The sequence below is a fragment of the Emys orbicularis genome, chromosome 10 (genome assembly GCF_028017835.1).
Source record: "Emys orbicularis isolate rEmyOrb1 chromosome 10, rEmyOrb1.hap1, whole genome shotgun sequence".
NCBI lineage: Eukaryota > Metazoa > Chordata > Testudines > Emydidae > Emys > Emys orbicularis.
The window spans coordinates 54,695,048-54,722,815 of record NC_088692.1 but is presented as its reverse complement, the minus strand read 5'-3'; the positions used below and the strand labels follow the sequence as shown (position 1 = coordinate 54,722,815).

Genomic DNA, 27,768 nt, shown 5'->3' with positions numbered 1-27,768 from the left:
AGGTGTCCATACTACAAAAACCAGCATCACAACCAGCACCCTCAGCAGAGAACTGAAGACTGGCTCCTTCAAACCACAGCTGAGGCACATACACCTACACTACCCTGTCAATCGTAAATGATATATAAACATAATGGTAAAATCCTGGCCCCAGTGAAGTCACTGGGAGTTATGCTATTGCCTTCAGTGGAGCCAGGATATCACCCAACATGTTTCAGAGTATTCATTGATTGCCCAGTAGAACTGATGGCAAAAATAGATCCCTATATAATATATTATGTATGCTAAACTTTCCCTCTTTGTACATGCTTAATTAATGACTTTCTTATACTTGGTTGTTCCTGTTTTGTGGACAAAAAACGGTCATCGGTCTCAGGGCTGTCAGTACAGCATCTTCCACTGGCATTAAACTCACTTAAAAGATGTCAACAGCTCTGGTGAATGATGAAGATGAGTGGAGATCTTTCTTCCCAACAGCAATGACACTAGAGGATGAACTGTGGAGCATGCAATCTAAACATTTGTATAGCTAATGCTTACTCTGCACTCCCCCATTCTGAAAGCCACATCAGGAATTGTCTCTGAGGCTTTTTCAGCACTATGCCTCCCAAAGAGGTTTGCCATTACCTGAACCTCTCCCTAGATGCTATTGTTTACCAGTGAGAGCCATGGCGGTGACAATAGACAAGTGTAGAAATCATCTTAATAAAATTTTTAAATCTGTTCTTATCAGAACACTGAGAATCACCGCATGCAGCACTGAAGGTAAGGGGAATTCCAGGATGCTGTCCTAAAGGTGCCACACATAGCTGGGCACTCTCACAGACAGGCTCTGGAGTGGTTTCTCTATGGGAAAGGGGTATACTTACTTCCATTTATTCTAAGAGGCTTGTTCTGGTGGATTGGAGGAGTGGTGGTTTGGTTAACTAATGTAGATTGGCTGACACATTGGATATTTTTAATGCTCGTATTGTATACATGCCTAGAGATTGCTGATAGGCAGATTTTAAATGACAACAATTAGTATCGTTCATTTTACTCTTTCTGGGTAAATCTCACCTCGGTGCAAATTTTAAACCCTATGTTAAGTACTTAAATGGGGCTGCAGTCATACATAGACCTTGCTATGTATCATAATCAGTCCTTATGACTGAATACAACCCAACTCTAACATTACATATAACAAACTAATTTAAAAGCTGTGCAAGTTTCTGGCCAAAAATTTAGCCAGTTTTCTTTCCTTCTACCACTGCTTTTATTTGAAGAAACATAAGAGAATCAATTATTTATGATTTTTGTATACATAGATATGAAGTACATTATGAACTAGAGAAAGCACTTTGAAGTTTCTAAAACTTAGCGATGTTTCAGCATTCATTTATGTTGGTCATTGTCAATTATTTGACCACTGTCAGTTTGCTTATAGAGACAAGATGGGTGAGGTAATATCTGTTATTGGACCAGCTTAGAAGTTACCTCACCCAGCCTCTCTCTCCAAACGGCTACATTACTTATATTATAGTCACAGAACTCCCTCTTGTGGCCAGCGTAATACAATTAGACCCTTACTAATCTACACGTTGCTACTCCACAAATCCTATAATTCAAGCAAAACCCTGCCACTTCAACAACCTTTCAGCAAAGATGGCTGAGCCAAGTGCTGTGCCTGTTCACAAGTATACTACAAAGTGCCAGCAGAGAACAACTCAAAGGAGCAAGCTGCTCACACAATATCCCACCTCCCGCACTTAGCACCTGTGGGTCCCACCGATGTGGAGGAGAACTCCTCTACAATTCCTTTGATCCTGGTGACAGATGGGCCACTTTTAATGAGTCAGGTATATAACCAGTTTGCACAGGAGGAATTAATGTGCTCTCTTCTCCTTTAAGGGTAAAAGCAGGCCAGTGTAGATACACCTACACATAGGCGCTGACTCCGTGGGTACTCCGGAGTGGACTGGAGCACCCATGGGGAAAAATTAGCAGGTGCTCCGCACCCACGGGCAGCCAAGGTCCCCACTTGTCCCCCCCCCCGAGCGCACCGCGGCCCCACTCCTCCCCCCCCCCCCGCCGCCTAACAGCTGTTTGGCGGCACTTAGGACTTTCCGGGAGGGCGAGGGAGGAGCAGGGATGCGGTGCGCTCAGGTGAGGAGGCGGAGAAGAGGCAGGGTGGGGACTTGGGGGAACAGGGTGGAATGGGGGCAGGAACTTTGGGGAAGGGGTGGAATGGGGGCGGAGTGAGGGCGGTGCAGGGGTGGGGGTTGAGCTCCCACCGGGCAGAGGGGAAGTCGGCGCCTATGCACCTACATAGCCCACAGGAGCAAGCCTCCCAGCCCGGGTCGATAGACTTGGGCTCACAAAGCTTATACTACTGTGCTAAAAATAGCTATGTAGACTATGCAGTTAACTCACGCGATTAACTCAAAAAAATTAATCACGATTAAAAAAATTAATCATGATTAATGGCACTGTTAAACAATAGAATACCAATTAAAATGTATTAAATATTTTGGATGCTTTTTCTACATTTTCATATATATATTGTATTCTGTGTTGTAATTGAAATCAAAGTATATTATTTTTCATTATAAATATTTGCACTGTAAAAATGATAAAAGAAATAGTATTTTTCAATTCACCTCATAAAAGTACTGTAGTGCAATCTCTTTGTCGTGAAAGTGAAACTTACAAATGTAATTTTTTTTGTTACATAACTGCACTCAAAAACAAAACAGTGTAAAACTTCAGAGCCTACAAGTCTACTCAGTCCTACTTCTTGTTCAGCCAATCGCTAAGACAAACAAGTTTGTTTACATTTACAGGATATAATACTGCCCTCTTCTTATTTACAATGTCACTAGAAAGTGAGAACAGGCATTTGCATGGCACTTTTGTAGCTGGTATTGCAAGGTATTTACGTGCTGGATATGCTAAACATTCGTATGCCCCTTCATGCTTTGGCCACCATTCCAAAGGACATGTTTCCATGCTGATGACGTTTGTTTAAAAAAACAATGCATTAAGTAAATTTGTGCCTGAACTCCTTGGGGGAGAATTGTATGTCCCCTGCTCTGTTTTACCTGCATTCTCCCATATATTTCATGTTATAGCAGTCTTGGGTGATGACTCAGCACATTTTGTTCATTTTAAGAACACTTTCACTGCAGATTTCACAAAATGCAAAGAAGGTACCAATGTGAGATTTCTAAAGATAGCTACAGCACTCGAACCAAGGTTTAAGAATCTGAAGTGCCGTCCAAAATCTGAGAGGGACGAGGGGTGGAGCATGCTTTAAGAAGTCTTAAAAGAGCAACACTCCGATGCCGAAACTACAGAACCCAAACCACCAAAAAAGATGCTGGTGGCATCTGACCCAAGATAATGAAAATGAACATGCATTGGTCCGCACTGCTTTGGATTGTTATCGAGCAGAACCTATCATCAGCATGGACGCATGTCCCCTGGAATGGTGGTTGAAGCATGAAGGGACATGAATCTTTAGCACATCTGGCACGTAAATATCTTGCGACACTGGCTACAACAGTGCCCCGAGAAAGCCTGTTCTCACTTTCAGGTGACATTGTAAACAAGAAGCGGGCAGCATTATCTCCTGCAAATGTAAATAAATGTGTTTGTCTGAGTGATTCGCTGAACAAGAAGTAGGACTGAGTGGACTTGTAGGCTCTAAAATTTTATATTTTATTTTTAATGCAGTGTTTTGTACATAATTCTACATCTGTAAGTTCAACTTTCATGATAAAGAGATTGCACTACAGTACTTGTATTAGGTGAATTGAAAAATACTATTTCTTTTGTTTTTTTACAGTGCAAATACTTGTAATCAAAAATAAATATAAAGTGAACACTGTATACTTTGTATTGTGTTGTAATTGAAATCAATATATTTCAAAATGTAGAAAACATCCAAAAATATTTAAATACATTGTATTCTATTATTGTTTAACAATGCGATTATTCGCGCAATCAATTTTTTTTATTGTTTGACAGCCTTAGTGTAGACCCATTGCAGCTCAGGCTCTGAAATCTAGTGAGCCTTGACTTGGCTTCAGAGCCAGAGCTCCAGCCTGAGCCACAATTTCAAAGTGCTGTCTACACAATTATTTTTCAAGCACTAGCATGAGTCCTGCTAGCCCAAGTCTATCAACCTGGGCTGGAAGGCTCACTACCTCAGGCTGTGTAGACATACCCAATAAGGCCCTAAGGCTGTATTTGCACTGGAATTTTCCATAAAGCCTACCACTGTTGCACTAACTGGTGCAACTCCACTGGTCCTAGAAGCAATGGTGGGAGGACTAGTGTAGACTGGCCACCAGCATTTTAATGCTGTGGTAGTGATCCAAGGTTTAATGATGCTGGAGAATTCTAGACCTATGTCTACACCAGCGCTCCCACCAGTGGAGCTGCTAGCACAGTGATGGGAGATTTTGGAAAAAATTGAAAGTGCAGAGTTGTAAAAGTATGATCTCACTTGTCTCCCACCAGTAGTCAGCCCCCCCAGCTACATTCTATTCTAGCTAAACCTCTCCTTATTTGGCTGTATGCTTAGTGGATGAACACCATCAGCCTTTGTCTTTCCTTAGCACAGGTGACAGAAACTGGAACAGCCTGCACTGTCATCAAAAATCTGTGTTAGGTGCAGGAATTGAGAGACAGTAAGAAGTGCCAAGATGAATTGTGTTAGAAAGCACAAACTAGCTGCATGGCTTTGAGTAAACTGATTCTTATGAGTTTCTACCAGAAACTTGTAACCAGTAGAGACAACTTGTGTTTTCACACTTTAGATCCAGGAGTAAGAGATTTTCCAGGGTAACACTGCAGACTTCAAGTAGCAGTATGGATGAGAGGCCATGTTGCCCAATGGACAGAGCACTAGACTTGGATGCAGGAGACTGGGTTCTATTTCTGCCACTGCCTTACGGGTGACCTTGGCAAGTCACTATGCCTTTCTGTGCCTCAGTTTCCCCATCTGAAAAATTGGGGTAATGATTTGTCCTTTGAAATCCACTGATGAAAAGCACTATAGAAGATGTAGGTAGGAGTATTTTATACTCATTACTCATTCTATTAGTTCCATTGTTCCCAACAGCTATTTAGGCCAGACTTTGAACTCCACTGAAATTATTCACGTAAATTACTATTCACTAGTATAAATAAGGGGCTATATATGTTATAAGAGGCTATAAAAGCCTTTGGAGTTGTATCTGCTCAATTTATATGTGACAAAGCGGCGTTTGTTCATACCCCTTCTCTTGAACATAATTCTGCACTCCACAAGCTGTGACAGACATTTCAGAAGGTGAAGGAGGAGGAGTTTAATGCATACAGACATATCAGCCAAGGGTAGATCTATTTTTTAAAGTAAGTTTTTGTATTGAAAAGAAAAGGTGGAAAAAAATTGTGCATAGAGGAGTCTGATTCCTATCTTGTATCCATATATTAACATCTGAAATAAAGATACAACCAAAATACATGTTGTGTAATATGTTCAAAAAAGGGAGAGAAAAGGAAAAATAAATCCCAATAGTCAAAATAAGGGGGGGGGGGGGGAAGTTCCTAGTTGCAACACATTTTGTCTTTGTTGCAGCATATTTGCTGTTCTTCAGGGGCTATAGCTCCAAAATTACTTTGACCAAGAAGATTAAAAGGCAATGGTCATTTGTTTCTTCTGATAAGCCAGTAATAGGATTCCAAACCCACAGCAAATCATCTGAGGTCCTAAAGATATAAAATGTCCAAAGACATGAATCTGAGTAGTGTGGAGATGGTGAAGTCCTTTAAGCAAGTGTCTGTTCATTTCATCAGGGTGCCCTACAACCCAGCAAACAAGGAACACAAGGAATCATCTTGTTCAGACAACCTAACAACGGAGTAGCTGGTACATAGTCTCCTGTGGGCCACCTTCCATAACTGCAGGTCCAGGGACTTCCTTGACAAAAAGTTCACTGGGGGAAGATTGCAGTGGTGCAAAGAACTCACTCTCTTGCATACTCCCGAGGACCCAAAATGGCCTGGGGGCAGTGTTGGTCAGGGAGGATGTCCAAAAAATGGGCAACGTTGGTTATTGAGGGGCATAACTAGAGTAGCTAAGGGTGTATCCTAACTGCAGCACATGCTGCTAGGACTTCGGTAGGACCCTCAGTGAAAAGTAAAGAAACTTACATATACTGATGGAAACCCCAACCAGTGCAAGTGACCTGCTCTCCTTTGCCTGAATTTTGCCTGGGGCACAGGGGACAGGCAGTTGCATGGAGGTGTAATTTATATCTGCTATTGCAGGAAAAACAGATCTGTCCCAATCTTTTCTACCTGGAAGGTCAAATATTTGATTTTGGACATTGCACAGCTGTGGGGAGGACATGAATTATCAACTTTTTAAAAAATGTCACTCTTCAGTCTGAATTTCAATTCTTACTGACCTTACAAGTAACACCTCCAACTACTTTAAATTTGTTTATTGACTTGATTTCAAGCTGTGTCCCTTTATTAAAAAAACCCTCTCCTCTGCTGCATTACTAATCCACTTTGTTATTAAATTACAGAATTAATGAAGCCTAATTTACTAATTATTATCTATTCTGTTTACTTTTCGCAGTCAATTCAGCTTGGCCAATGAGAATGGACTAGTCAATTTCACTTGTATTTAGCATCAGCTCCGGATCTGGGATCTCAGGTGCTTGGACCACATTGCAATAGTTTGTGCATCACTCTTCAAGCAGATGACAGCAGGGCACAGAGCTCTTTGGTTTGCTAACATGCTCAGTGCTGGAGGAACAATAAAACATCCAGTCAGAGGAACGAGGGAATCATAGAATCATAAGACTGGAAGGGACCTCGAGAGGTTATCTAGTCCAGTCCCCTGCTAACCTGCTCTTAAAAATCTCCAATGATGGGGATTCCACAACCTCCCTAGGCAATTTATTCCAGTGTTTAACCACCCTGACAATTAGGAAGTTTTTCTTAGGGCTTGTCTTCACTACCCGCCAATCCGGCGGGTAGCAATCGGTCTATCGGGGATCGACTTACCGCGTCTAGTGAAGACGCGATAAAATCGATCCCTGATGGCTCTACCGTCGACTCCGGAAATCCACCGCGGCAAGAGGCGGTAGCGGAGTCGACGGCGGCACGGCAGCGGTCGACTTGCCGCCGTCCTCACAGCCAGGTAAGTCGACCTAAAATACGCCACTTCAGCTACGCTATTCACGTAGCTGAAGTTGCGTATCTTAGGTCGACCCCCCCGCTGTAGTGTAGACCTAGCCTCAATGTTCAACCTAAACTGCCCTTGCTGCAATTGTCCAATTGCTTTTTGTCCTAGCCTCAGAGGTTAGGGAGAACAATTTTTCTCCCTCTTCCTTGTAAGAGCCTTTTATGTACTTGAAAAATGTTATCATGTCCCCTCTCAGTCTTCTCTTCTCCAGACTAAACAAACACAATTTGTTCAATCTTCCTTCATAGGTCATGTTTCCTAGACCTTTAATCATTTTGTTGCTCTACTCCAGATTTTCTCCAATTTGTCCACATCTTTCCTGAAATGTGGCACCCAGAACTGGGCACAATATTCCAGTTGAGGCCTAATCAATGCAGAGTAGAACAGAATTACTTATTGTGTCTTGCTTACAACACTCCTGCTAATACAGCCCAGAGGTTTTTTTTTTTTTTTTTTTTTGAGCAACAGCTTTACACTGTTGACTCATATTTAGCTTGTGATCCACTATGACCCACAGATCACTTTCCAGTTCTCCTTCCTAGGCAGTCATTTCCCATTTTGTATGTGTGCAACTGATTGTTCCTTCCTAAGTGGAGTACTTTGCATTTGTCCTTATTGAATGTCAGCCTACTTTCTTCAGACCATTTCTCCAGTTTGTCCAGATCATTTTGAATTTTAATCCTGTCCTCCAAAGCACTTGCAACCCCTCCCAGCTTGGTATCCGTCACGGATTTTATAAGTGTACTCTCTCTGCCATTATCTAAATCATTGATGAAGATATTGAACAAAACCGGACCCAGAATGGAAGGGGCGCTAAAAAGCAGTTTCCCCAAGCTCACGGCAAGCGTGAAATGAACCCGAGCACCCACCTGCCCCCTGTGAATGGCCCAGCTGGATAGGACCTGGGTGCTGCCCTCAGGGCCAGCCACCCCTTGTGCCCCCAACTCTCCCTGCCTGGGGCACAGCTCAGGGGTGGCACATAGCCCTTGCCCTAGGAAGCCGAGCGTTCAGAAGCGCCGAGCCTCGCAACCCGCGCCTGGGGGCCGCCCCCGTGGGACAGTCCCAGTCACCCACAGTCTGCTCCCGCGTAGCCCAGCACAACCACGGTCTCGCCGGGGCCCCAGGGCATGGAACAAGAGAGTCGCCGGAAGCTGAGCTCACGCCCAGACTGAGGCTGACCTGGCCTGGCACCCAAGCCACTAGTAAAAACACTTTCCCCCAAGCAGCCCCACCCCCTCCTTTATTGAGCCTGGAACTGTCGCGAGAGCGGCCGCGCACAGTATCCTCCCCCACAGCTAATTCTCACGAGATCCCCGCTGTTTTTCCTTTATTGCTATGACCCAAGGTCTCGCGCGAGCTGTGTCAACTAATCGGACGGGCGGAACTCATTGTTAGTCTCGCGATGTTTGGTGATGGCTCCGCCCCCGCGGCCCCCCTCCCCAAGTCTTCCTCGTCCCCCTCCCCACGTAGAGTTAATATGGTCGCCAGCGATGGACCCTGCAAGGCCAGGTCAGTGCGAGCCGGGCTTGGCGGGGAGGGGCGATTCCTCTCCCGAAGAGCTCCGGCTTCTGCCCAGCGCTCCCGCGTTCCTGTTCTGGTGCGACCCTTCCCCCCCCCCCCCCCCCGCAGTTAGCGGCCCGGGTTGCACCTCGGCCCCAGCTCCCCCGGCCTGGGTCCGCGACCCCCGCTCGCAGATGCCCCCCGAAGTGATGGTTATTTCCCCCCCCCGGTGCCTTTCTCGTCTCATCATCCCCCCTCCCGGACCGGGTCCGCCTTCGATGCCGTCGCTGCCACCCCCCCGCAGCCGCCACTATCTGCCGTCCTTTGTTCAGCCCCTTTCCGCTATCACCGGCTTGCACGGACAGGCTCGCAGTCCCCGGGCGGGGGGGGGCTCGGCCGAGTCAGGGTGAATCCCTTCTCCGCTGGGCAGGGCCCAAGGCGGCGTGGAGAGCCGCCCGTGGGCACCACTGAGCGGCACCGCGAGCAGTTGCCCCCTTGCTCCTGGCACCGCTCCGTATAGATCTAACGGTGCTGCGTAGCGGCCCCTGCTGCTGCCCCGCACCCCATCCCAGGGGAGCTCTCAGCCTTCACCCCCCGTGCCCCTCCTTGTCTGCACACCTCTCAGCTACCGATCAGGGACCCGGTGCTGCTGACTTCTCTCTTTCCCCCCCCCCAGTAGCTGCCCCCCACAGCGAAATGGCCAAAAAACTGTCCTGTAATTAGGGCGGGGAGGGTGTCAGCTATACCGGACCCTGAGCTGAGAAGGGCCCTCAAGACACCTGTTATGAATGGAATGGAGGACTCCCAGCGAATGTGATGTACTGGGCCCCAAATTTCTCAAGACAGGCCTTTCTGTGACCCAAGTCTCTCAATCCTTATTGGGCTCTTTTCCAAGTCATGGATCAGAAATGGGTTGAAAACAACGGATCTCATACTTGTACTCATCTTGGGTACCTTTTACAATAGATAGGCACAGATCAGACAGGGCTTTGTTTTTTAACCTTTAATTCAAAAGCCCACCATGTAGATAACTGAGTTCTATGTAGTTCATTACTTCAAAAGGTTGAAGGGCATAGGTTCATGCTGTTACTATTTATTAAGCTGCCTCACTTTAAATATTTGTGAATAGATACCCTATCTCACCAAGTATCTCACTCGCTTTTTTAAAACTAGTATCTCCAAATCTTTCAGTTATTTTTATTGACCATTTCTGGTTCCTCTTTAAGTTCATTATCCTGCGAACATTTAAGCACATGAGTAACATTATGCCCATAAATGGACTACTTGAGCATGTTTGCAGATTCAGGGCCTTACCATCAAAGCAAAATAATTTGTAAAGTGCCCATGATGCTGCATTTACATTACAATGAAAATGTAAGCAAAGTAGGAGGTGAAAACAAGGCAACCTACTAAAAAAGATAAGCTTCTATTGCTGATACAGTCTTTTAAAATCAACAAAGGCCCTCTGCCTGCAAAAACTTATGCGTATACTTAACTTTACTCACCTGAGTTGTTCCATTGATTTTTGTAAGACTGGGAGTGGGTGGTGTCACAGTTTTAACTTTTGTTTTCAATCCAAATTTGAATTTCTTAAACTATATTGAGTTCTTTAGGCCTTCCTAAGAGATATTACTGACATTGTTCATTTAGATTAATATTATTTGAGTGGCAATAAATATTCTTTTTGTATTCCTTCTGAAAACAATTTCAAATTAATATGCAGTTCTTTTCTACAGATTTTTTTTATCTTCACTTTTTAAATAAGGTCCGTTATAAAGTGCATTTCTGTCTGTTATCTTTAGGTACTTATCTGGCTCTTGTTACCATAGTACTTCACAATCTTTAATGTACTTATCCTCACAACTCCCCTGGGAGGTAGGGAATAATCATTTTGCAGCTGGGGAACTGAGACTAGATGCCAGATTTTTAGGCACCTAAAGATGCAGAAGTGGGTTTTAGCCCACGAAAGCTTATACCTAAATAAATTTGTTAGTCTCTAAGGTGCCACAAGTACTCCTCGTTGTTTTTGCAGATTTTTAGTGGTATTTAGGTACCTAGTGGGACTTACAAAGGTTCCTAGGTGTCTAACTCCTATTGAGTGCCTGACTCCCTAAGAGATTTTGAAAATCCCACTAGGTACCTATCTGCATCTTTAGGTGCCGAAATATCTGGCCCTGAGTGATTTGTCCAAGGTCACTCAGGGACATCTGTGGTGAAACAGGGAATAGAACTGCATTCTTTTGAGCCCCAGGCTACTGCCTGAACCACTGCACCATCCTTTCTTTCCACTTAATAATTTGCTGCATTATTTTTCAGAATGCCCGTTCCAGTACTTAATTGAAACATTAAATGACAATCCAGAGAAGAAGTTCTACAATATCCCTAAACTTGGGGGCACCAAGTATGGTAATACTACTTTTTAATAGCTTTTTAGTAGTATGGTTCCACTAGTAAATATGCACCAGTTATGTGATGCAGGAGGAGTGACTACATTGTCTTTAGTAGGTTTGTATGAAAACGTGTAATTTTACCCTAAACATGCTGTTTTATTAAGTTGATTAATAACTTGCTTTAAGTGAGATAAAAGGAATGATGCTTAACCAAACTTTTCTACTAAGGGAAAAGTGAGGGATACTTCTTGGCCTTTTACAGGCATAATAGTTAATGTAGTAATAAAAAAACATTTCCACTACAGAAAATCACCACTTCTGTTATGGAATTAACAAGTGGTGACAAAAACATAAACTCTGTGTTACCTCACATGTAAATAAATGTTTTTACTGAAATGAATTCATGGTGGTCACATAAATGCAGAAGAATTATGCATCATTGACTCATTTACTCTAATGACAATCTCATATTTCTTTGAGGGTTTCCTTGTGTCACAGTTTAGGGCCAAAAGCATCTGTATTTCCATGCATGGTCCAACAAGGGTACCTGCTGTCAGGTTTCTGGCTCCCTCGCTGTTGTCTTTCCTGGGTGGAGACCTCCTGACTGGGTATTTCCTGCCTGAAAAGTTCCTTGATTATACTGTGTATTCACCATCAAAGTCAGACTGCCTGCTTTGCCTTTTTTCTCAGAGATGGTTAACAGTGCAGTTTCCACAGTCATAAGTTACCAAACAGCACTTCCTATGCAAGAATATTTATTCTTAGGGTATAAACATTACAGAGAAAACATTAAAGAAATAAAAGAATCTACATGCATGCTAATAAGCTTACCAGAGATCAGCCCAGCTGTCTTTAGTATGGGCTCTGGCAAGTGAGTCCTTCAGCACCCCTCCAAAGAGGTTTCTTTTGTGGTCACAAGTTCATAACAGCCTCAGCTCAAAACTAGTGCACACGTGAAAAATTTAGGCCCTCTTTATACAGTTTGGAGGTCTTTGAACTGAAGTTTTCAGGAGCAGGTAATCAGTAGACAATTGGTTTCTCTCCGAGGGCTTAGCTTCAAAAATAGTGGGTCATTTGCATTGCTCTGACCCCCAGGTATTTCGTAGGAAATTCACTTCACATGTATTGTTCCAAAAAGTCCTTTGAAGTTCCTAATATCTCCCAGAGATTGCACTAATCCTTCCACCTCCTAAAGAATTTTCATACAATTCCACGAGAGTGCACAAACAGCATTTTCAATACAGTGGATCCCAAAGGTGTTAAATGTAGTTCAGTAATGTTTAATTCCATAAGATTTGTCCATGATATTGCAGAATACTATCATAAGTGTCACATCTTGATTTTAATTTTTTGGGTGAACTTGGTGTTCATGAAAATGATGAAACTAGCTAGAGCCAGACAGACCTTATGAAAGTTTTCTCATAGAGTTCTTCAGATACACCTTTGTCCTGACATGCAGTTGACTTCTCTCCAGCAATGGCTCACAAGGCTGTTCATCTAATAAGTAGAAAACTACACATACATCACTCGGGTTTCATGCATTTTGTGGAGTAAACTTTGTCAGGGGAGTGAGCTTAGTCCAAATAGTCTTGGTTGCTGATGACTTTCCTAAAGCCCAGTTCTGTTCAGTAGGACTACCGCTGTTAGCCTTATCTCTTTTGCACTGTTTCTTGCTATCCCATATCTCTCCTCTTCAGCAATTCCAAAAAAACAAAACAAAAAAAACTCTAGTTCGAATGGCAGCAAAGATGTGAAGATAAACATAAATGTGAACGTCAGACAGACAGCTCCTCTGTCTCTACTCATAGCTTTTCAAGTAGCATCAGTAGAGTAGAATTAAGAAAACCAGTCAGTTTCACCTGTGCTTTTCAGAACCTTAAGGACAGCAGTGTAATTGAATAGTATTATTTCACTTTCTGTCTGAATGCTTTGGAAAGCTATGAGGAGCAGCAGAAATCACTGGAGCAATTTAGGGCAAAGGACTGTGTAAATGGAGACTGTGGAGGAGTAGACGAATAGTGACTCTCTCCAACAGTCAGGCCTGGTCCACACTAACCCCCCACTTCGAACTAAGATACGCAACTTCAGCTACGTTAATAACATAGCTGAAGTCGAAGTACCTTAGTTCGAACTTACCGTGGGTCCAGACTCGGCAGGCAGGCTCCCCCGTCGACTCCGCGTACTCCTCTCGCGGAGCAGGAGTACCAGCGTCGACGGCGAGCGCTTCCGGGATCGATCCCAGAAGATCGATTGCTTACCGCCGGACCCGGAGGTAAGTATAGACGTACCCTCAGAGTGCTGAGTTGTGAGAGGGAGAAAACCCTCTCTTCCAGCAAATATAGGTGCCTTCAAAGTTATCAAACGCATTAAAACGGCCAGAGACTGTTATGAAAGAGAGAATTCCAAAGCCGAGCCCCGAGACAGCATTCTGATAGAAATCCTAGCACCTGCATCTTACCGGGTCATCCATCCTGGATCTCCTTTGTGACTCCTCTGTCCTGCAGTTTAAAAGTGCAATTGATTTCTTTGGTTCCAAATTGCTATAGAGAGTCTGATTGTCTTAATAATTAAAGTGGGAGCAGAGGTATTCAGTTATGAAAAAAAATTGTAGCTAGGTGACTGAGACACCTTTTCTGGACAGCTCTTGAAGGAGCACACACTCTCTCTCTGTGTATATATCCTAGAATATCAGACAGATTTTTGCCCCAGATCCCTAAGTGGCCCCCCTCAAGGATTGAACTCACAACCCTGGGTTTAGCAGGGTAATGCCCAAACCACTGAGCTATCTCTCCCCCACTTCCAATATGGTAGTGTATTGGAATGCCTTTATTCTTCATTAAAGGGACGAACACAACTGACAGGGATATAAGATCATTTTGTTCTTGTAATTTGAATATTAAACACACTTAGTGCTGACATTACACCACATTTATTTTAATCAGATTTCTGTACAATTTGCTTTTTATATGAATCATCTAATTAGAGAATTACAGTGACTGCCTTGTAAAATGTATCTAATGTAACATAAGCCACCAAACCCTGAAGCAATAGTTTATAGGCAGACAAAGTCCATGGACTTGGTTGAAACTGCCAAACTCATCTGTTTGTTAACATTCAGATCTGAGCTTTGGTCTCTAGAGCTCAAACACTAGTACGTGAACCTGTTTGACCAGTTACCTAGCATCTTTTATATTTACTCCTATTACTGTACTCTCATTTGATCACCTGAATTATTGCTGAATGGAGTGATGTTTGTGAGCGAAGATCGTACCTAAGAGCTCCTTTACTGCCTTCAGTGGTGACTGGCAGCCCTTTCTTTTTTTAATCTGTCTCCACCCCTGTGTTTTCTCTTCCTTGAAAGCTTCTCCCAATTTTTACTTTGCTGTTACTTTATAGTAATCAGTTTAGGTCCAGTTTTCTCCCACTTTTAGAGCCCACACTGAGATTATTTCTTGTCTTACTGTCGCCTTCTTCTGTGAACGAAGGGGAAACTGCACATAGTGATCCATATTCTGGCATTAAAGTCAGTTCTGACTTGATATCACAAAGTAATTAAATGGTCAAGTTTAGGATTCCAAAAATTATCTGTATTAATAGTTAGCAGCATATCTCATTGTGTCATCTCTTCTGCTTTGTCGATGATACCAGCCTTGGCCCTCCCTACAGTCATTTCTCCTACCAGCCTCTCCATGCCTTCTCATTCTTTCACCCTACATATGGAGTATCATTGCTTCTTTGTTCAATCAAGCCATTATTCTCTTCCATTCAAATCTTCCTTGAAAACTCACCTCTTCTGTAGTGCCTACAATAAGTGACTCACTATTCAGTGTTTGTTTTATATATTTAAAACAAAATCCCCAACCCTCCCAGATGTGCACTCTCCTAATCATACTGCTGTAGCCCTCATCCTAACTTGACTGTTTGTCACTCTCACACATTTTGGTCCATCTATAATAATGTCCTGACCCTGCAATGAGCTCTGTACGATTGGACCTCTACACTTGGGTGGTATCCCATTGACTTCAGTGGGGCTCTGCCTTGATTCACATATTCAAAGCTCATTTTCGGATCAAGGCCATTTTTTTCATAAGCTTTTATACTAAGGACCAGGTCCTCCTCTCTTCTGTGAAACATTGTTGCACCCTTCTGAGTGCTATAAAATAATAATAGAGAACAAATGCACATTGATTGATTTAGTGTTTCCTTGTAACTGTATTGTATTCCGGTGCTATTATGGGGTTGGAATGAATTTCACTGCCTGATTTGTCAAATCTCTTTAGTATAGTAAGGTGCTATTAGTTAAAACATATATAGGCTAAAAGTGTTTCCTTGATTAATTCATTTACTTTCCCGTAACCAGATATTCTGCCTTATTCCATACGGGTACTGTTGGAAGCTGCTGTCCGTAACTGTGATGGCTTCTTAGTAAAAAAGGAAGATGCTATGAATATTTTAGACTGGAAAACAAAACAGAACAATGTTGAAGTGCCCTTCTATCCTGCCAGAGTTCTTCTTCAAGACTTTACGTAAGTGAAATATTTTCTTTTTTTTATTACATTTTTCTAACAAAGTTTTCAAAATCTGTCTTGGTTCACCGTGCTCAGTGAAGTTACCAATCTTTTCTCAGGCCTGAAAACAAAATGAGGTGGAGTTTAAGCATTCCATTAGTGAATGGAAATCCATAGTTTTTGTTTGTTAGTGCACTTTCAGTGATGTTCCTACATTGTAAATAAAGCCTCTGATCCTGTACTCTGATCCTGAAAGTTGGTCCAAGAAGGCAGATGCCTGTGCCCACATGGAACTTTGCTGGGACTCCATGTGGGTGAAGGTTTCTGTCTGCATGGAGTAATTTGCAGAATAAGGGCCAAAGAACCAGCTTGGCACTTTAACTGTAGCAGGATTGTGTGATGGTGCAATGAAATACTTAGAAATCTTACTTGTGATAACCTAAGGTCAAATCCTGCGTGTTTTACTGGTGCATATAAGCCTGCTGAAGTCAATGGGACTACATACATGAATAAGAAAAGCAGGATTTGTCCATTAGAATGTTACCTATGGATTATTGAGATTTGTTGATGTGAGGTGGCTAAAAGGATAATCCTTAAGCAGCTACAGAATATTAAACTAAGCACATTTAATTTTGCCAAGCTAGGTAGTCATTTATTTGTCAAGAAGCCATGCAGAATAGAGAAGAACTCTGTGTAAGCTCAAAAGCTCATCTCTCTGACAAACAGAAGCTGGTCCAATAAAAGATATTAGTTCACCCAACTTACCTCTCTAAGAAATATCCTAGTAATATAAAAATATATGGAAGTGATTTGTTAGTTAAATCAAATCATAAGATTTTCATAAAATTTCAGTTTATATCAGTATTCTTTTCCTTTCCTTTAGTTTTGTATGTTGTCCTTAAAGAGTGTTTTTTATCTGTAAAATGGGGATGACAGTACTTAACCACTTTTGTAATGTGCTTTTAGATCCTGAAATGAATACTGCTATAATATAAGTGAAAAACACAAATTGCAAAGTAGTATTAGAAAATATAGCATATGCATTCATTTGTATAGCAAAGTGGTGGTGTACAGCTACCATACATCCAGAAGTGGCCATTATGCCAAGGTTTCCTCACAATTCAGGAGCATAACAAGACAAAAGGGCAAATACCAAATGTAATCAGTTGGCCAAGGAATTTGCATATTCCTATTTGACACAGTCTTGAAATGTGTTGGTGGTTATGCTTGGGGTTAGGATGGCGCACAGTTTTTATTTAGATATATTTAAACAAACCAAGCACATGAATACTTAATATTCCTTAAAACATGTTAGACAAAGTAAAACAAGCATTTCGAGATGGTATTCAAATAGGCTGCTATGGAGGGTGAATTAAAAACAAGCTTCTACAGTTAGCTTTATTTTACAGAATTGTCAATGCATCATAATACATGTAAAGTGCTATTTCTTTGTTTTTCTTTGTTAGTGGAATTCCTGCAATGGTGGATTTTGCCGCCATGAGGGAAGCAGTGAAAAATCTTGGAGGAGATCCTATGAAAGTCCATCCTGCCTGCCCAACTGATCTCACTGTTGACCATTCTTTGCAGATTGACTTCAGTAAATGGTATTTAATCTACAAAATCCAGTTCTGTTTAATGATTAAATTTCAGGGGGTGATCAGTGTTCTCAATTGTGCTTTGTTCACTGCTCCTTTGGTAGCATAGAGGTAGCCCATGCAACCATCATGGAGTTACTATGTAATAATTCACGAATATCATATGTTCTATACATTTGATGTAAGGGGGTTTGCTATATGATTATAAAGTGAATTCAGTTGCATATATGTAGGAAAGAGGACAATAGTCTGAGAGAACCACTCATTTACCCACATTTGAAGAACAATATTAGACCCATTTGCTTCTAACCCCCTCTCAAACCCATATCATGCTCCTTGGACCAGTTTGTTGGGTGGGTGGGGGATCACAGATTGTAGATGCATGGAAACCTAAGACAAAGGGCTTCTTGGGGGATAAAAGACATTCTCAAGCTGTGAGGACAGTAGTTGTCAGGAGCTGTTCAGGAGCAAAAGGCTGACAGCAGGGCCAGCTCCAGGCACCAGCCTACCAAGCACGTGCTTGGGGCGGCACCCTAGAAGGGGCGGCCAATGTTGGGGTGGCGGGGGGCGTTTGCAGTGGTTTTTTGTTGTTGTTGTTCGGCGGGGCAGCGCTTGAGGGTTTTTTTTTGTTTTTTTATGTTGTTGTTTCGGCCGGGCAGCGCGGGGGATGTTTTGGCGGCGCGATGCGGTGCGGCACGGCGCTGGGGGAGCGGGGGCTTCGGCGGCGCGGCCCGGCGCTGGGGGGCGCGGCGCTCAGGGGGCGGGGGTTTGAGTGGCCCGACGTTCCTGGGGTTTGGGCGGCCCGGCGAGGCGCTCGGGGGGTTTGGGCGGTGCTCCGGGAGGGGCGGGGGTTTGGGCAGCCCGGCGAGGCGCTCTGGGGGGGCAGGGGTTTGGGCGGCCCGGCGAGGCGCTTGGGCGGGGGTTTGCGCGGCCCAGTGAGGCGCTCGGGGGGGGGGGGGGGCGGGGGTTTGAGCGGCCCGGCCCGGCGCTCCGGGGGTTTGGGCGGCGCGGCACTAGGGGGGTGGGGGGGGGTGTTACGGCAGGGCAGCGCTCTTCTTTTTTGCCTGGGACGGCAAAAAAGTTAGAGCCGGCCCTGCTGACAGACACATCCCTAAGGAGGACATCTGAAGCCATTGGACCTTTTTAAGCTTCCAAGCGTTGGTTAAGTTCAAACAGTACTTTGTTTTAAGAACATAAGAACGGCCATACTGGGTCAGACCAATGGTCCATATGGCCCAGTATCCTGTCTTCTGGCAGTGGCCAATGCTAGGTGCTTCAGAGGGAATGAACAGAACAGGCAAAGCCAACAGCATCAGGACCTGGAAGGAGGTGTGCTTTGCCTGTGTGGATGGAAAGGAGTTCTGCCTAGCACAGATCTACGGCTTGCACATAGTAATCCATGCAGATGAACTTGAAGAGCTGATTAGCTATTATCAGGATCGCGGCTACTTTGAAGAACAAGTGATCCATCCCCTGTTTCCCATTCCCGGCTTCTGGCAAACAGAGGCTAGGGTTGCTTCAGAGCATGATTTTGCATCCCTGTCCATCCTGCTAATAGCCATTGATGACCCTATTCTCCATGAACTTACCTAGTTCGTTTTTGAACCCTGTTACAGTTTTGGCCTTCACAACATCCTATGGCAAAGAGTTTCACAGGTTGACACTGCGTTGTATGAAGAAATACTGTCTGATCCCTCAGAAAGCTGTCTGGTCCCTGTATTGACTGCGTGTCATACCTCCTGAAGGGCAGACTTACAGGTGCCAAGCCCAGTTGGACCTGCTGAAAAATCACATTGGTACTCCGGGCTGTAACCCAAGGCCAGTCTGAGATTGGCAGAATCGCAAAATCCCAGCCCAGGCAGGTAGAGGCACAAGACCTCATACCTGAGGAGGTGCATGCAGAGAGACTAGAAAAGGGGTCAGAGGCAGTGATGTCATGAGATTGTGTCTGGAAGTTTTGACAGCGTGGAAAAGAAAATCTTTAAATCACGCTTACCTTTTGCCTCACTCATGTAACAGTATGTCTACACAGCAAAAGCTGTGCATGTGCTAGCCTACTCAAGCTAGCTTGAATCCAGCTAGCATGACTAACAATAGTGGGGAAGTATCAGAGTGGTAGCCGTGTTAGTCTGGATCTGTAAAAAGCAACAGAGAGTCCTGTGGCACCTTTAACACTAACAGATGTATTGGAGCATAAGCTTTCGTGGGTGAATGCCCACTTCGTCGGATGCATGACGAAGTGGGGAAGACATCACCGTGAGGGGTAGCAAGCAGAGTATGTACCATGGGGCCGTGCCAGGCTTGTGCTACCCATGCAGAAGTCTGTACTGCACTGTCTTCACTGCTTTTTGTTACTCTGCTAAATGGAGTGAAGCTAGCTTGGGTAAGCTAGCCCATGCACAGATTTTGCTGTGTAGACATACCCTATGTGATTACAGCTCCTTTTCTTCTTTCAAAGCAGTTAGCCTTCCAAAGGGCATATTGACTGGTCTAAACTGGTTAATAGTGATTTCAGTCTCTGGTGAATTGAAAAAGTTCAGAACTGCTGTGAAAGACAGTCTTGTGCATATTGGGTATTTGCATGGACCTTTGAAATACATACACAACTCCAATTTAGGCAATAGTAATTTAGAAGAATGAAAAGCAAGAAAGTACAATAGAACCAAGTTAACCGAGCCTCTATTATCCAGCTCTCGGTATTAACCAAATCACCAGCCGCCCCAGGCTGACAGTGGCTGCGGCTCGGGCTGTCAGCCCCGGGTGGCTGGGACTCCTGCTGTCAGCCTGAGCCCCAGCTACCCCAGGGCTGACAGCCTGAGCCCTAGCCACCCATTCTCCAGTGTATCCAGATTTTTTGTTATCCGATCTGGCTGCGGTCCCAATTAGACCGGATAATCGGGGTTCCACTGTATAGCTGTGAAATTAAGATTATTTTGTGATATTGCTTCCCCGGCAGTCCAGTTCTTTTTTTAACCCTTCCTTGTGTTTGAAGGGAAAAGCCCAAATTGTGATTCGTTAAGTCTGAAATTATCAGAAAGGCCAGATGTTGGCAAGAGATCTCAACATGCTGCTTTGTACTGATATATCCAGTTCTGCTAGTTCACTGTTGGAAAGTCCACAGGAGTCTGTCAGCATCTGCTAAAGTGTGATATGAGGCCCTTCCCCAAGGTGCTGCACGTGCTGCGTCTGCATAGCTTCCAATTGCCGCTAGCTGAGGGATTGTGAACTGAGCTTAGATTGCCACAAAATGCCCTTTGAGGTGGTATGGTATCCTGCCACTAGACAATGGAAATTTGTTCTTTTTATTTTAGAGCAGCAGAAACATTGATAGCTCTATTTATCAATGTGACAAATTATTGAATGTAACCATTAGAGGTAAAAAGTCAATCATCTTTCACAGTGGGTTTTTTCAGTGTGTTCATGTTAAGGTTGAATGTAGTGTAAATAGAGTGTAGTATGGTAAACGTGTAGATGGTTTTAAAAATGTTTACCTACAGTGTTTTATGTATGTACTTATATTATTTTCTTGAGCCTGAAGTATAATAATTTTATATTTGTAGTAATAAAATGTGTTTATTGCTTGAGCCCTTATTTCCAAAACACAATTAAATATAAAATATCACAACTGCTGCCTTGAGTAAACTGTAGCAAGAGACAGTTCCCCAGGGATCTAATAAATGTCGACAGTGCTGCAATAGAGAGTAAAACCAAACACAATCCCCAACCCTTCCCTGGGACAAGACTTTCCTCACATCCCTTCCCTTCAGATCTTGAGTAAACAGTGCAAGGACCATCTGTGTCCTGTTAATAAATGTGGTGTTTGGCAGACCAATCAGGTGAGTAAGTAGTTTATACGGCAGATAATACAGTTCCTTTTAGAGAAGCTAAAGGTCAGTACAATTTATTTTTGTGTGGTCACCATGCTGTATTCTTTGGTAAACTAAACTTACCCAGTGACACTTTACTTTGCACCAGGGTTGTAATAAAATGGTGACCTTTTAGATACAGTTGGTCATTTGTTGGGGGTATTTTTTCAGTAGGAAAATGTTTTTATGCACTTGTTTCATTTTCTGTTTAAAATACAGTGCAATACAGAATGCTCCGAATCCTGGAGGTGGTGACTTACAGAGGCCGTTGGCAAAGGTTTCTCCACATAAAGTGCAGCCTCGGAAGGTACCTTGCAGGGGCCAGACTGGCTGCAAAGGGCCATGTGATGCTGGAGAATCAAGTCGTAACTCAGGAAAATTTTCTACGCAGATTGAGAATACCCCTATCCTCTGTCCATTTCATCTTCAACCAGTGCCTGAGTATGAAATGCTGTTTTTGCTTAGCATTTAATTGTCAAATCCTTCTTTTGCTGGAGGGAATTATGGTTGTGTTTTACTGACTGGAATGCAGGCCCTTTTTGTGTGCTGTCTCCTAGTTCAGCACTTCCTTTTAGTTTGCAGTGCTTTTGGTTTAAATTTAAGGTTGAGCAGAACAATTGTACCATGCTATCAGATGATGCAGGCTTGTGCCCAGAGCAACAGTACAGCTTTTAAAAGTGTTGGCCTGCCTTGTGAAAGCCTGTTGGCTAATTACAGCTAGCTTTTTGGAGTTAATTGTAAAATTTAAATATTGCCTCCAAAATACAAAAAAAGTAAGCTGTCTGTCCTCCACAAAGCAGGCAGTGCGCCTTAAGCTGAACTGAAGGGGCCTCTTGGTTGTCATCCAGAATGCCTGCAACAGCTGACAGAGATGCTGCTCTATGCTAAATATGCCTTTCTGCATCTTTGTCCACTCCACCCAGAAACAGGCCTGAGCATTTAGGATGATGTCTAACACCACAGGTGTTTGAACTGACCTAAAACAGGAGAAGAACTTAGGTAAAGCATTCTGTAGAGGGTCATTTATCTGGTGGTTGATTGTCTTTTTGAATCTGAGCTGGAGACTTGCCTCATTTCCTTGTAAGGGCAGTGATACATAGGAACAGTGCTCTATAAATTAGTTAATGTAATAAGGCACTGCTGAAACTTTGGTTTAAATCTGAAAGTCCCTATTGTTTTATATTTCATGTAAATGATTTACAGAAGGTTTAAACTCCTTTCTTTCCTGATAAGAATTGGACATCCCCATACTAGCTAAGAAAGCAGTCTATATATCATACCCCAGGCCACAAATAACTTCTAATCCAGTGGTCCCCAACACGGTGCCCGCAGGTGCCATGGCGCCCGCCAGGGCACCTATGTGCGCCCGCCTACTGCGCCCCGCCGCCGAGGAGCGCAGCCGCCGGACAAACAGCCGCCGAGAAGCGGCAACGACAAGAAGTGTTGCCGCCGAAATGCCGCTGCCTCGGCAGCGACGCCTCTTGATGACGCTGCTTGTCGGCGGCATTTCAGCGGCTGCTTGTCTGGCGCCCGCCCACACTGAAAGGTTGGGGACCACTGCTCTAATCCATCTGTCACTGAGTTGAAATGCAGCATTACATCTTGGCTGTATGTGACACCCCACAAAGGCCTCATCTGCTTGCCTTTTCCCAAGATTCATTTATTTATAGGTCCTTTTGCAGCACTCCATCTATGACAATTACATGTAATAACCCTCATCTTTCAACTGCCACCTATCTTCTCTGATAGATTGGCTAGATCTGTCTTTCTGTAGCTGACATATCTAGAATTTCAATGCTATATCAAAGAGGAGACCCACAACAATACAGTATTTTGATTGTGTTGCAAATTTTATTTTAAAAAAATTATTTCCATCCTCTTTTGCTTTTTCCAGACAGAAATAGAAATGTGATGAGAAAAGTTAAATGTTTTCTGCAATCTGGATGTTGCTGATCCCAGTACACCCTTTTCTACCGGCAGTGGCATTCCTTAAGCTGCAGTTTGAGTGATGACTATCCCTTAGACCTTTGTAAAACAATACACCTCTATTGCAGAAGAGAAAGGGGGAAAGGTCATGATGTAAAATGCAGCCCTAAAATATCATTTAGAGAAGGGCTTTTATTACTCTCTCTCACAAAAAAGCTCCCAGAGAAGCAGTAGCTATAAAAACACAATCCAGCAACGAATTTCACTCATTTAATAAAATGATGCTTTTCATTACAAACACATACGAAGGTTAGTCATCTGTGTTTATGTTTAGACACTGTGGTGATGAGCGCCTATATATAAGTAAATGAATACAGTTCCTGGAAGACATTTACAAATAAATTATACAGTATCTTATTGGTCTTCTAGTCAGCAGTTAGAGGACCAGAGTTGAAAATGAGCAATTCTCTTGCCAGCAATAATATAAATCAGACACCTTATTTCTTTCTCAACATCAAATTGCTTGAGGTAAGCAACTCCTACGAATATCAGTTAGAAGAAATACCTTCCTTATTTGACAGTGCAGTTATTGTAGTCCCTCACATGCTGGGAAGGTATCTTTTTCTGATGGGTGTTTTTTGAGGTTACTTGCTTCAGGCAAATTAGAGCTAAAAACTCTCATTTATGCTGTGTGTGATGAGAAGACCAGTCCTTTTCTCTGCTGTTTTCAGAGGGCATCTTCTCCTTTCCTCACTTCCTTGTTTGGAAGAAATTGCCTCAGTCTTGTCTAAAAGGATTTAAAAGAATTCTGCTATTTGCAGCAATGAATGAGCAGTCCAGCAAATATAAGCAAAAAGCAAATCTCATTGTTTATCATTCAAAACATGCCATTGTTTATCAATTAATTTTAATTAATTTCTAGGCCTGAAACAGTGTTAAAAAACCAAGAGGTGGAATTTGGCAGAAATAGAGAGAGGCTTCAGTTTTTTAAGGTATGCCATTTTTTTTCTACAGCCCTCTTATTATATTTTTCATTTGATTTGATGTTTTGTCAATCTTTCAAATGGCCTTGGCAGTTCATGATGGTAGAGGGGGATTTATTATATCACTTTCAAAATTTCAGGTTTTCAAGTTAGAATTTTTGAGTGTATATTAGTACAGCTGGCTAGTGCATAACATGATACAATTTTTTGGAAGAATGCCCAAGTAATGACTCTTAGGCATTGTAGAGCCCTAATTAAGGTGTGTGTGGGTTTTTTAAAGGAGGAAGGGTACAAAATATTAATAGAAATAGTAAATAAGCTAATATTAACTGAAACACTGGATTTATTTGGATTTAAACTTTTCCCAAGTGTTTGTAACCCAAATATCAATAGTATGGTGTTCACACCTGAGAACCGGAAGTGATGCTAACTGGAAACAAAAGTGAAACTGACCAGACACTAAGGACTTGATACTTTGAGGTGCAAAACATCCTAAATTTCCATTGAAATGAAAGTGTGTTGAGAGCACTCAGCACCTCAGAATTATCTGCTGCAGATTATCTGTCTGCGTCTCTACAGGTTAACTGCTTCATCAGTCCAAAAGTGTTTTCATCTAAATTGTCATAGGAATTTTTAGTAGATAGCCAATAGAGCCCATATACTTAAAAGTTGGTACTGTCTATTGAATCAACAATCATCAGCCTTAAGAGGATTGGAAAGAGGTGCCATATATGAGAGATTTTAAAGCCTAAATAAAGCTGAGTTTCACACCAGCCTTATCCCTAGACAAAGCCCTGATCCTGCAAATCTCTGTTTAAGCCAATAGTCCCATTTAAATCAGTGGGACTACTTCTGAATGGGGTTTGGGTACAAGTCATTGCCACTCTGATAACCAGCTAGCAGTTGTGGTGGGGTTGCTTTACTGATGTAAGTCATTTCTCCCTTCCTCTGATTCAATGTGTTTCTGTAGTGCTTGCTGCTAGCCTAGGAACTTGTGACCTGAACTCTGATCACTATAAGGCAGCATGCTGTGCTGCTACTCAATCAACAGACAGGATACCTAACTATGTATGTTGCTGATTGGCTAGGACATTTTTCTTCTGTAATACCATTACATATAATTACAGTAAAAGCTGTTTTATCTGGCACTTCACCAACTGGAAAGCTCTATAAACTGGCATTTCTGATCTTCATTGAAATTCTGGTTTATAGTCCGGTTGGACTGGGGCTGGTGCGCAGGAGGGGGTACGGAGCGCGGGCTTTGGGGGAGGGAGTTTGGGTGCGGGAGGGGGTTCGGGAGTGTCAGATCTGGGGGGATGGTCACCTTGGGTGGCTTCCCCCCAAGCGGCGACTTGTCCTGGCTACTCCTAGGTGGAGGTGCAGCAGGCAGCTCTGCACTCTGCTCCGCCCCGAGCGCTAGCTCCACAGTTCCTGTTGGCTGGGAACCGCAGCCAATGGGAACTGCTGGGCCGGTGCCTGCGGGCGGAGGCAGTGGGCAGAACTACCTGCTGTGCCTCCGCCTAGGAGTAGCCAGGACAAGTCGCTGCTTGGGGGGAGCTGCCCAAGCTGACCGCCCCCCGGATCCGGCACCCCAACCTGCTGCCCCGAGCCCCCTCCTGTACCCAAACTCCCTCCCTCTTAGTTAACACATATTTTTCACTTACCGGCACCCCCCATTCCCCCAACATGCTGGATAAAACAGCTTTTACTGTAATTTAACACATAACCAACTAAGAAAGAAAGAAATTAACAATTAAAGTGCAGTTCTACTCTGAAAAGTAACTCTGAAAATTGGGTTTCCATGTTTGTGATCTGAGTTTACAGGTAAACAGGTGACATTGTAAACAAGAAGCAGGCAGCATTATTTCCTGCAAATGTAAACAAACTTGTTTGTCTTCACGATTGGCTGATCAAGAAGTAGGACTGAGGGGATTTGTAGGCTCTAAAGTTTTACATTGTTTTGTTTTTGAGTGCAGTTATGTAACAAAAAATTCTACATTTGTAAGTTGCACTTTCATGATAAAGAGATTGCACTACAGTACTTGTATGAGGTGAATTGAAAAATACTATTTCTTTAGTTTATCATTTTTAGAGTGCAAATATTTGTAGTAATAAATAACATAAAGTGAGCACTGTACACTTTGTATTCTGTGTTGTAATTGAAATCAGTATATTTGAAAATGTAGAAAACATCAAAAAATATTTAAATAAATGGTATTCTGTTATTGTTTAACAGCGCGATTAATCACGATTAATTTTTTTAATCGCTTGACAGTCCTAGTAAAAAGATGTTTTTCTAAGTGTCAGCTTTGCAATCTCAGCCAAGTTTGTGAGAATCAATCTGTATTTTTTGCAATCTCATAAAACATAATCAGTACTGAAGGTTCTGCTGGCCAAGTATTACCCTTGGTTACACTTGTGCTTTCCAATTGTCTCAGTTCAGTGACATCTGTGTGAGCCCATTGCTTTCATTAGGTTTGTACATATAAGTGATTATGAATTTAGTAAATAATTTTGTTGATGAACAGGAAGGAATAGAATCCAAGTCATTCTCTCATAGCTGTGATGGCTTTGCAGTACTAACAGGAGGAGTGAAAACCACAGCCAGGAATATCAGAAGATGTGTGTCTGTATAACCACAGGAAGCAGATGTGTGGATTTTTACATAGTCACTTTTCAGAGCAGAACCATGTATAAATGCTGAAATTGCGTATTTCCCAACTTACTTTTGAACAGCCAATTGTATGTGAAGAGCAAGTACGATGATGTTCATTTTTTTTTATTCTTTATTATGTGTTCTTTAAAGTTATGTGGCTTTATGTCACTAAACAGAGTTTAGTACACCTTTACAAATGCAAAACATCCTGGTTGATTTAAATATAACACAATAACCTTTTTTTTATTCTCTCTCAAAAAAATGTAGTGGGGTTCAAAGGTTTTTAGGAAAGTTGCTGTAATTCCACCTGGAACAGGAATGGCACACCAAATGAACTTGGAATATTTGTCAAGAGTTGTTTTTGAAGTTAAAGATTTCCTATATCCTGACAGTGTAGTTGGCACAGATTCTCATACAACTATGGTAAATGGTTTGGGGATCTTGGGATGGGGTAAGTATTCTGTACATGACTTGATAATTTCAATTGCATTTGTAAGTTTTTTTTACTATCTAAATGGAAAATAATTACTATTTAATACTTTTTTCATATTGGATATTTCTCTGTTTCAAGCCTAACAGCATTTCAGAACTTGAAATTTTATTTAGGGGAAACATATTTTGAAGATAGAGTTTCATGACATACGAATAATGGACAAATTGTTTGCAGTTCTTCTAAAAGAAACTAGAAAGATTCCATATAGTAAGGCCAGTTTCATTCCCAGGATAATAGTGATTCACAACCTAAACGGTTGGGTTTTTAAGACATTTATATAATGCATAGATGAGCGTTTTGATGTTGTCATTGGAAATCAGTCAAGAACTGTGTAATCCTGAGAAGGGATTTGAAGGAAATCATAATATTTCAAAGCTCTTGTTACTGTAGTTAGACGCACATTGGCATGGCAGTGTGGGGAAGCTTCCATGGCTATTGTCCATGCTGCATGTGTTCTCTGGATGAATAGAAAACTTCTATCCAACACCTTTCACCAGAAATAAATAGCTTTTTTTCTAATTTAAAGAAAAAAATTACAAGGAAATTAATTCAATGTTCAGATAAATACTGTTTTTTTGAACGTGTAGTATGAAATTCAGATAAATATTAGTATAGTTGTTATATAA

At 42.6% G+C, this 27,768-nt stretch overlaps 1 protein-coding gene across 1 annotated transcript in view; it reads left to right on the top strand.

Annotated features, from left to right (window-relative positions):
* The first annotated feature begins 8,627 nt into the window (after window positions 1–8,627).
* IREB2 (iron responsive element binding protein 2) overlaps window positions 8,628–27,768 on the top strand; it is a 36,251-nt gene continuing 17,110 nt past the window's right edge. The window contains 8 exon segments of the mRNA XM_065411488.1: window positions 8,628–8,657; window positions 8,659–8,734; window positions 11,042–11,131; window positions 15,476–15,641; window positions 17,090–17,227; window positions 21,304–21,525; window positions 23,933–24,002; window positions 26,917–27,100. Of these exon segments, the coding sequence (XP_065267560.1) occupies window positions 8,628–8,657; window positions 8,659–8,734; window positions 11,042–11,131; window positions 15,476–15,641; window positions 17,090–17,227; window positions 21,304–21,525; window positions 23,933–24,002; window positions 26,917–27,100 (976 nt within the window).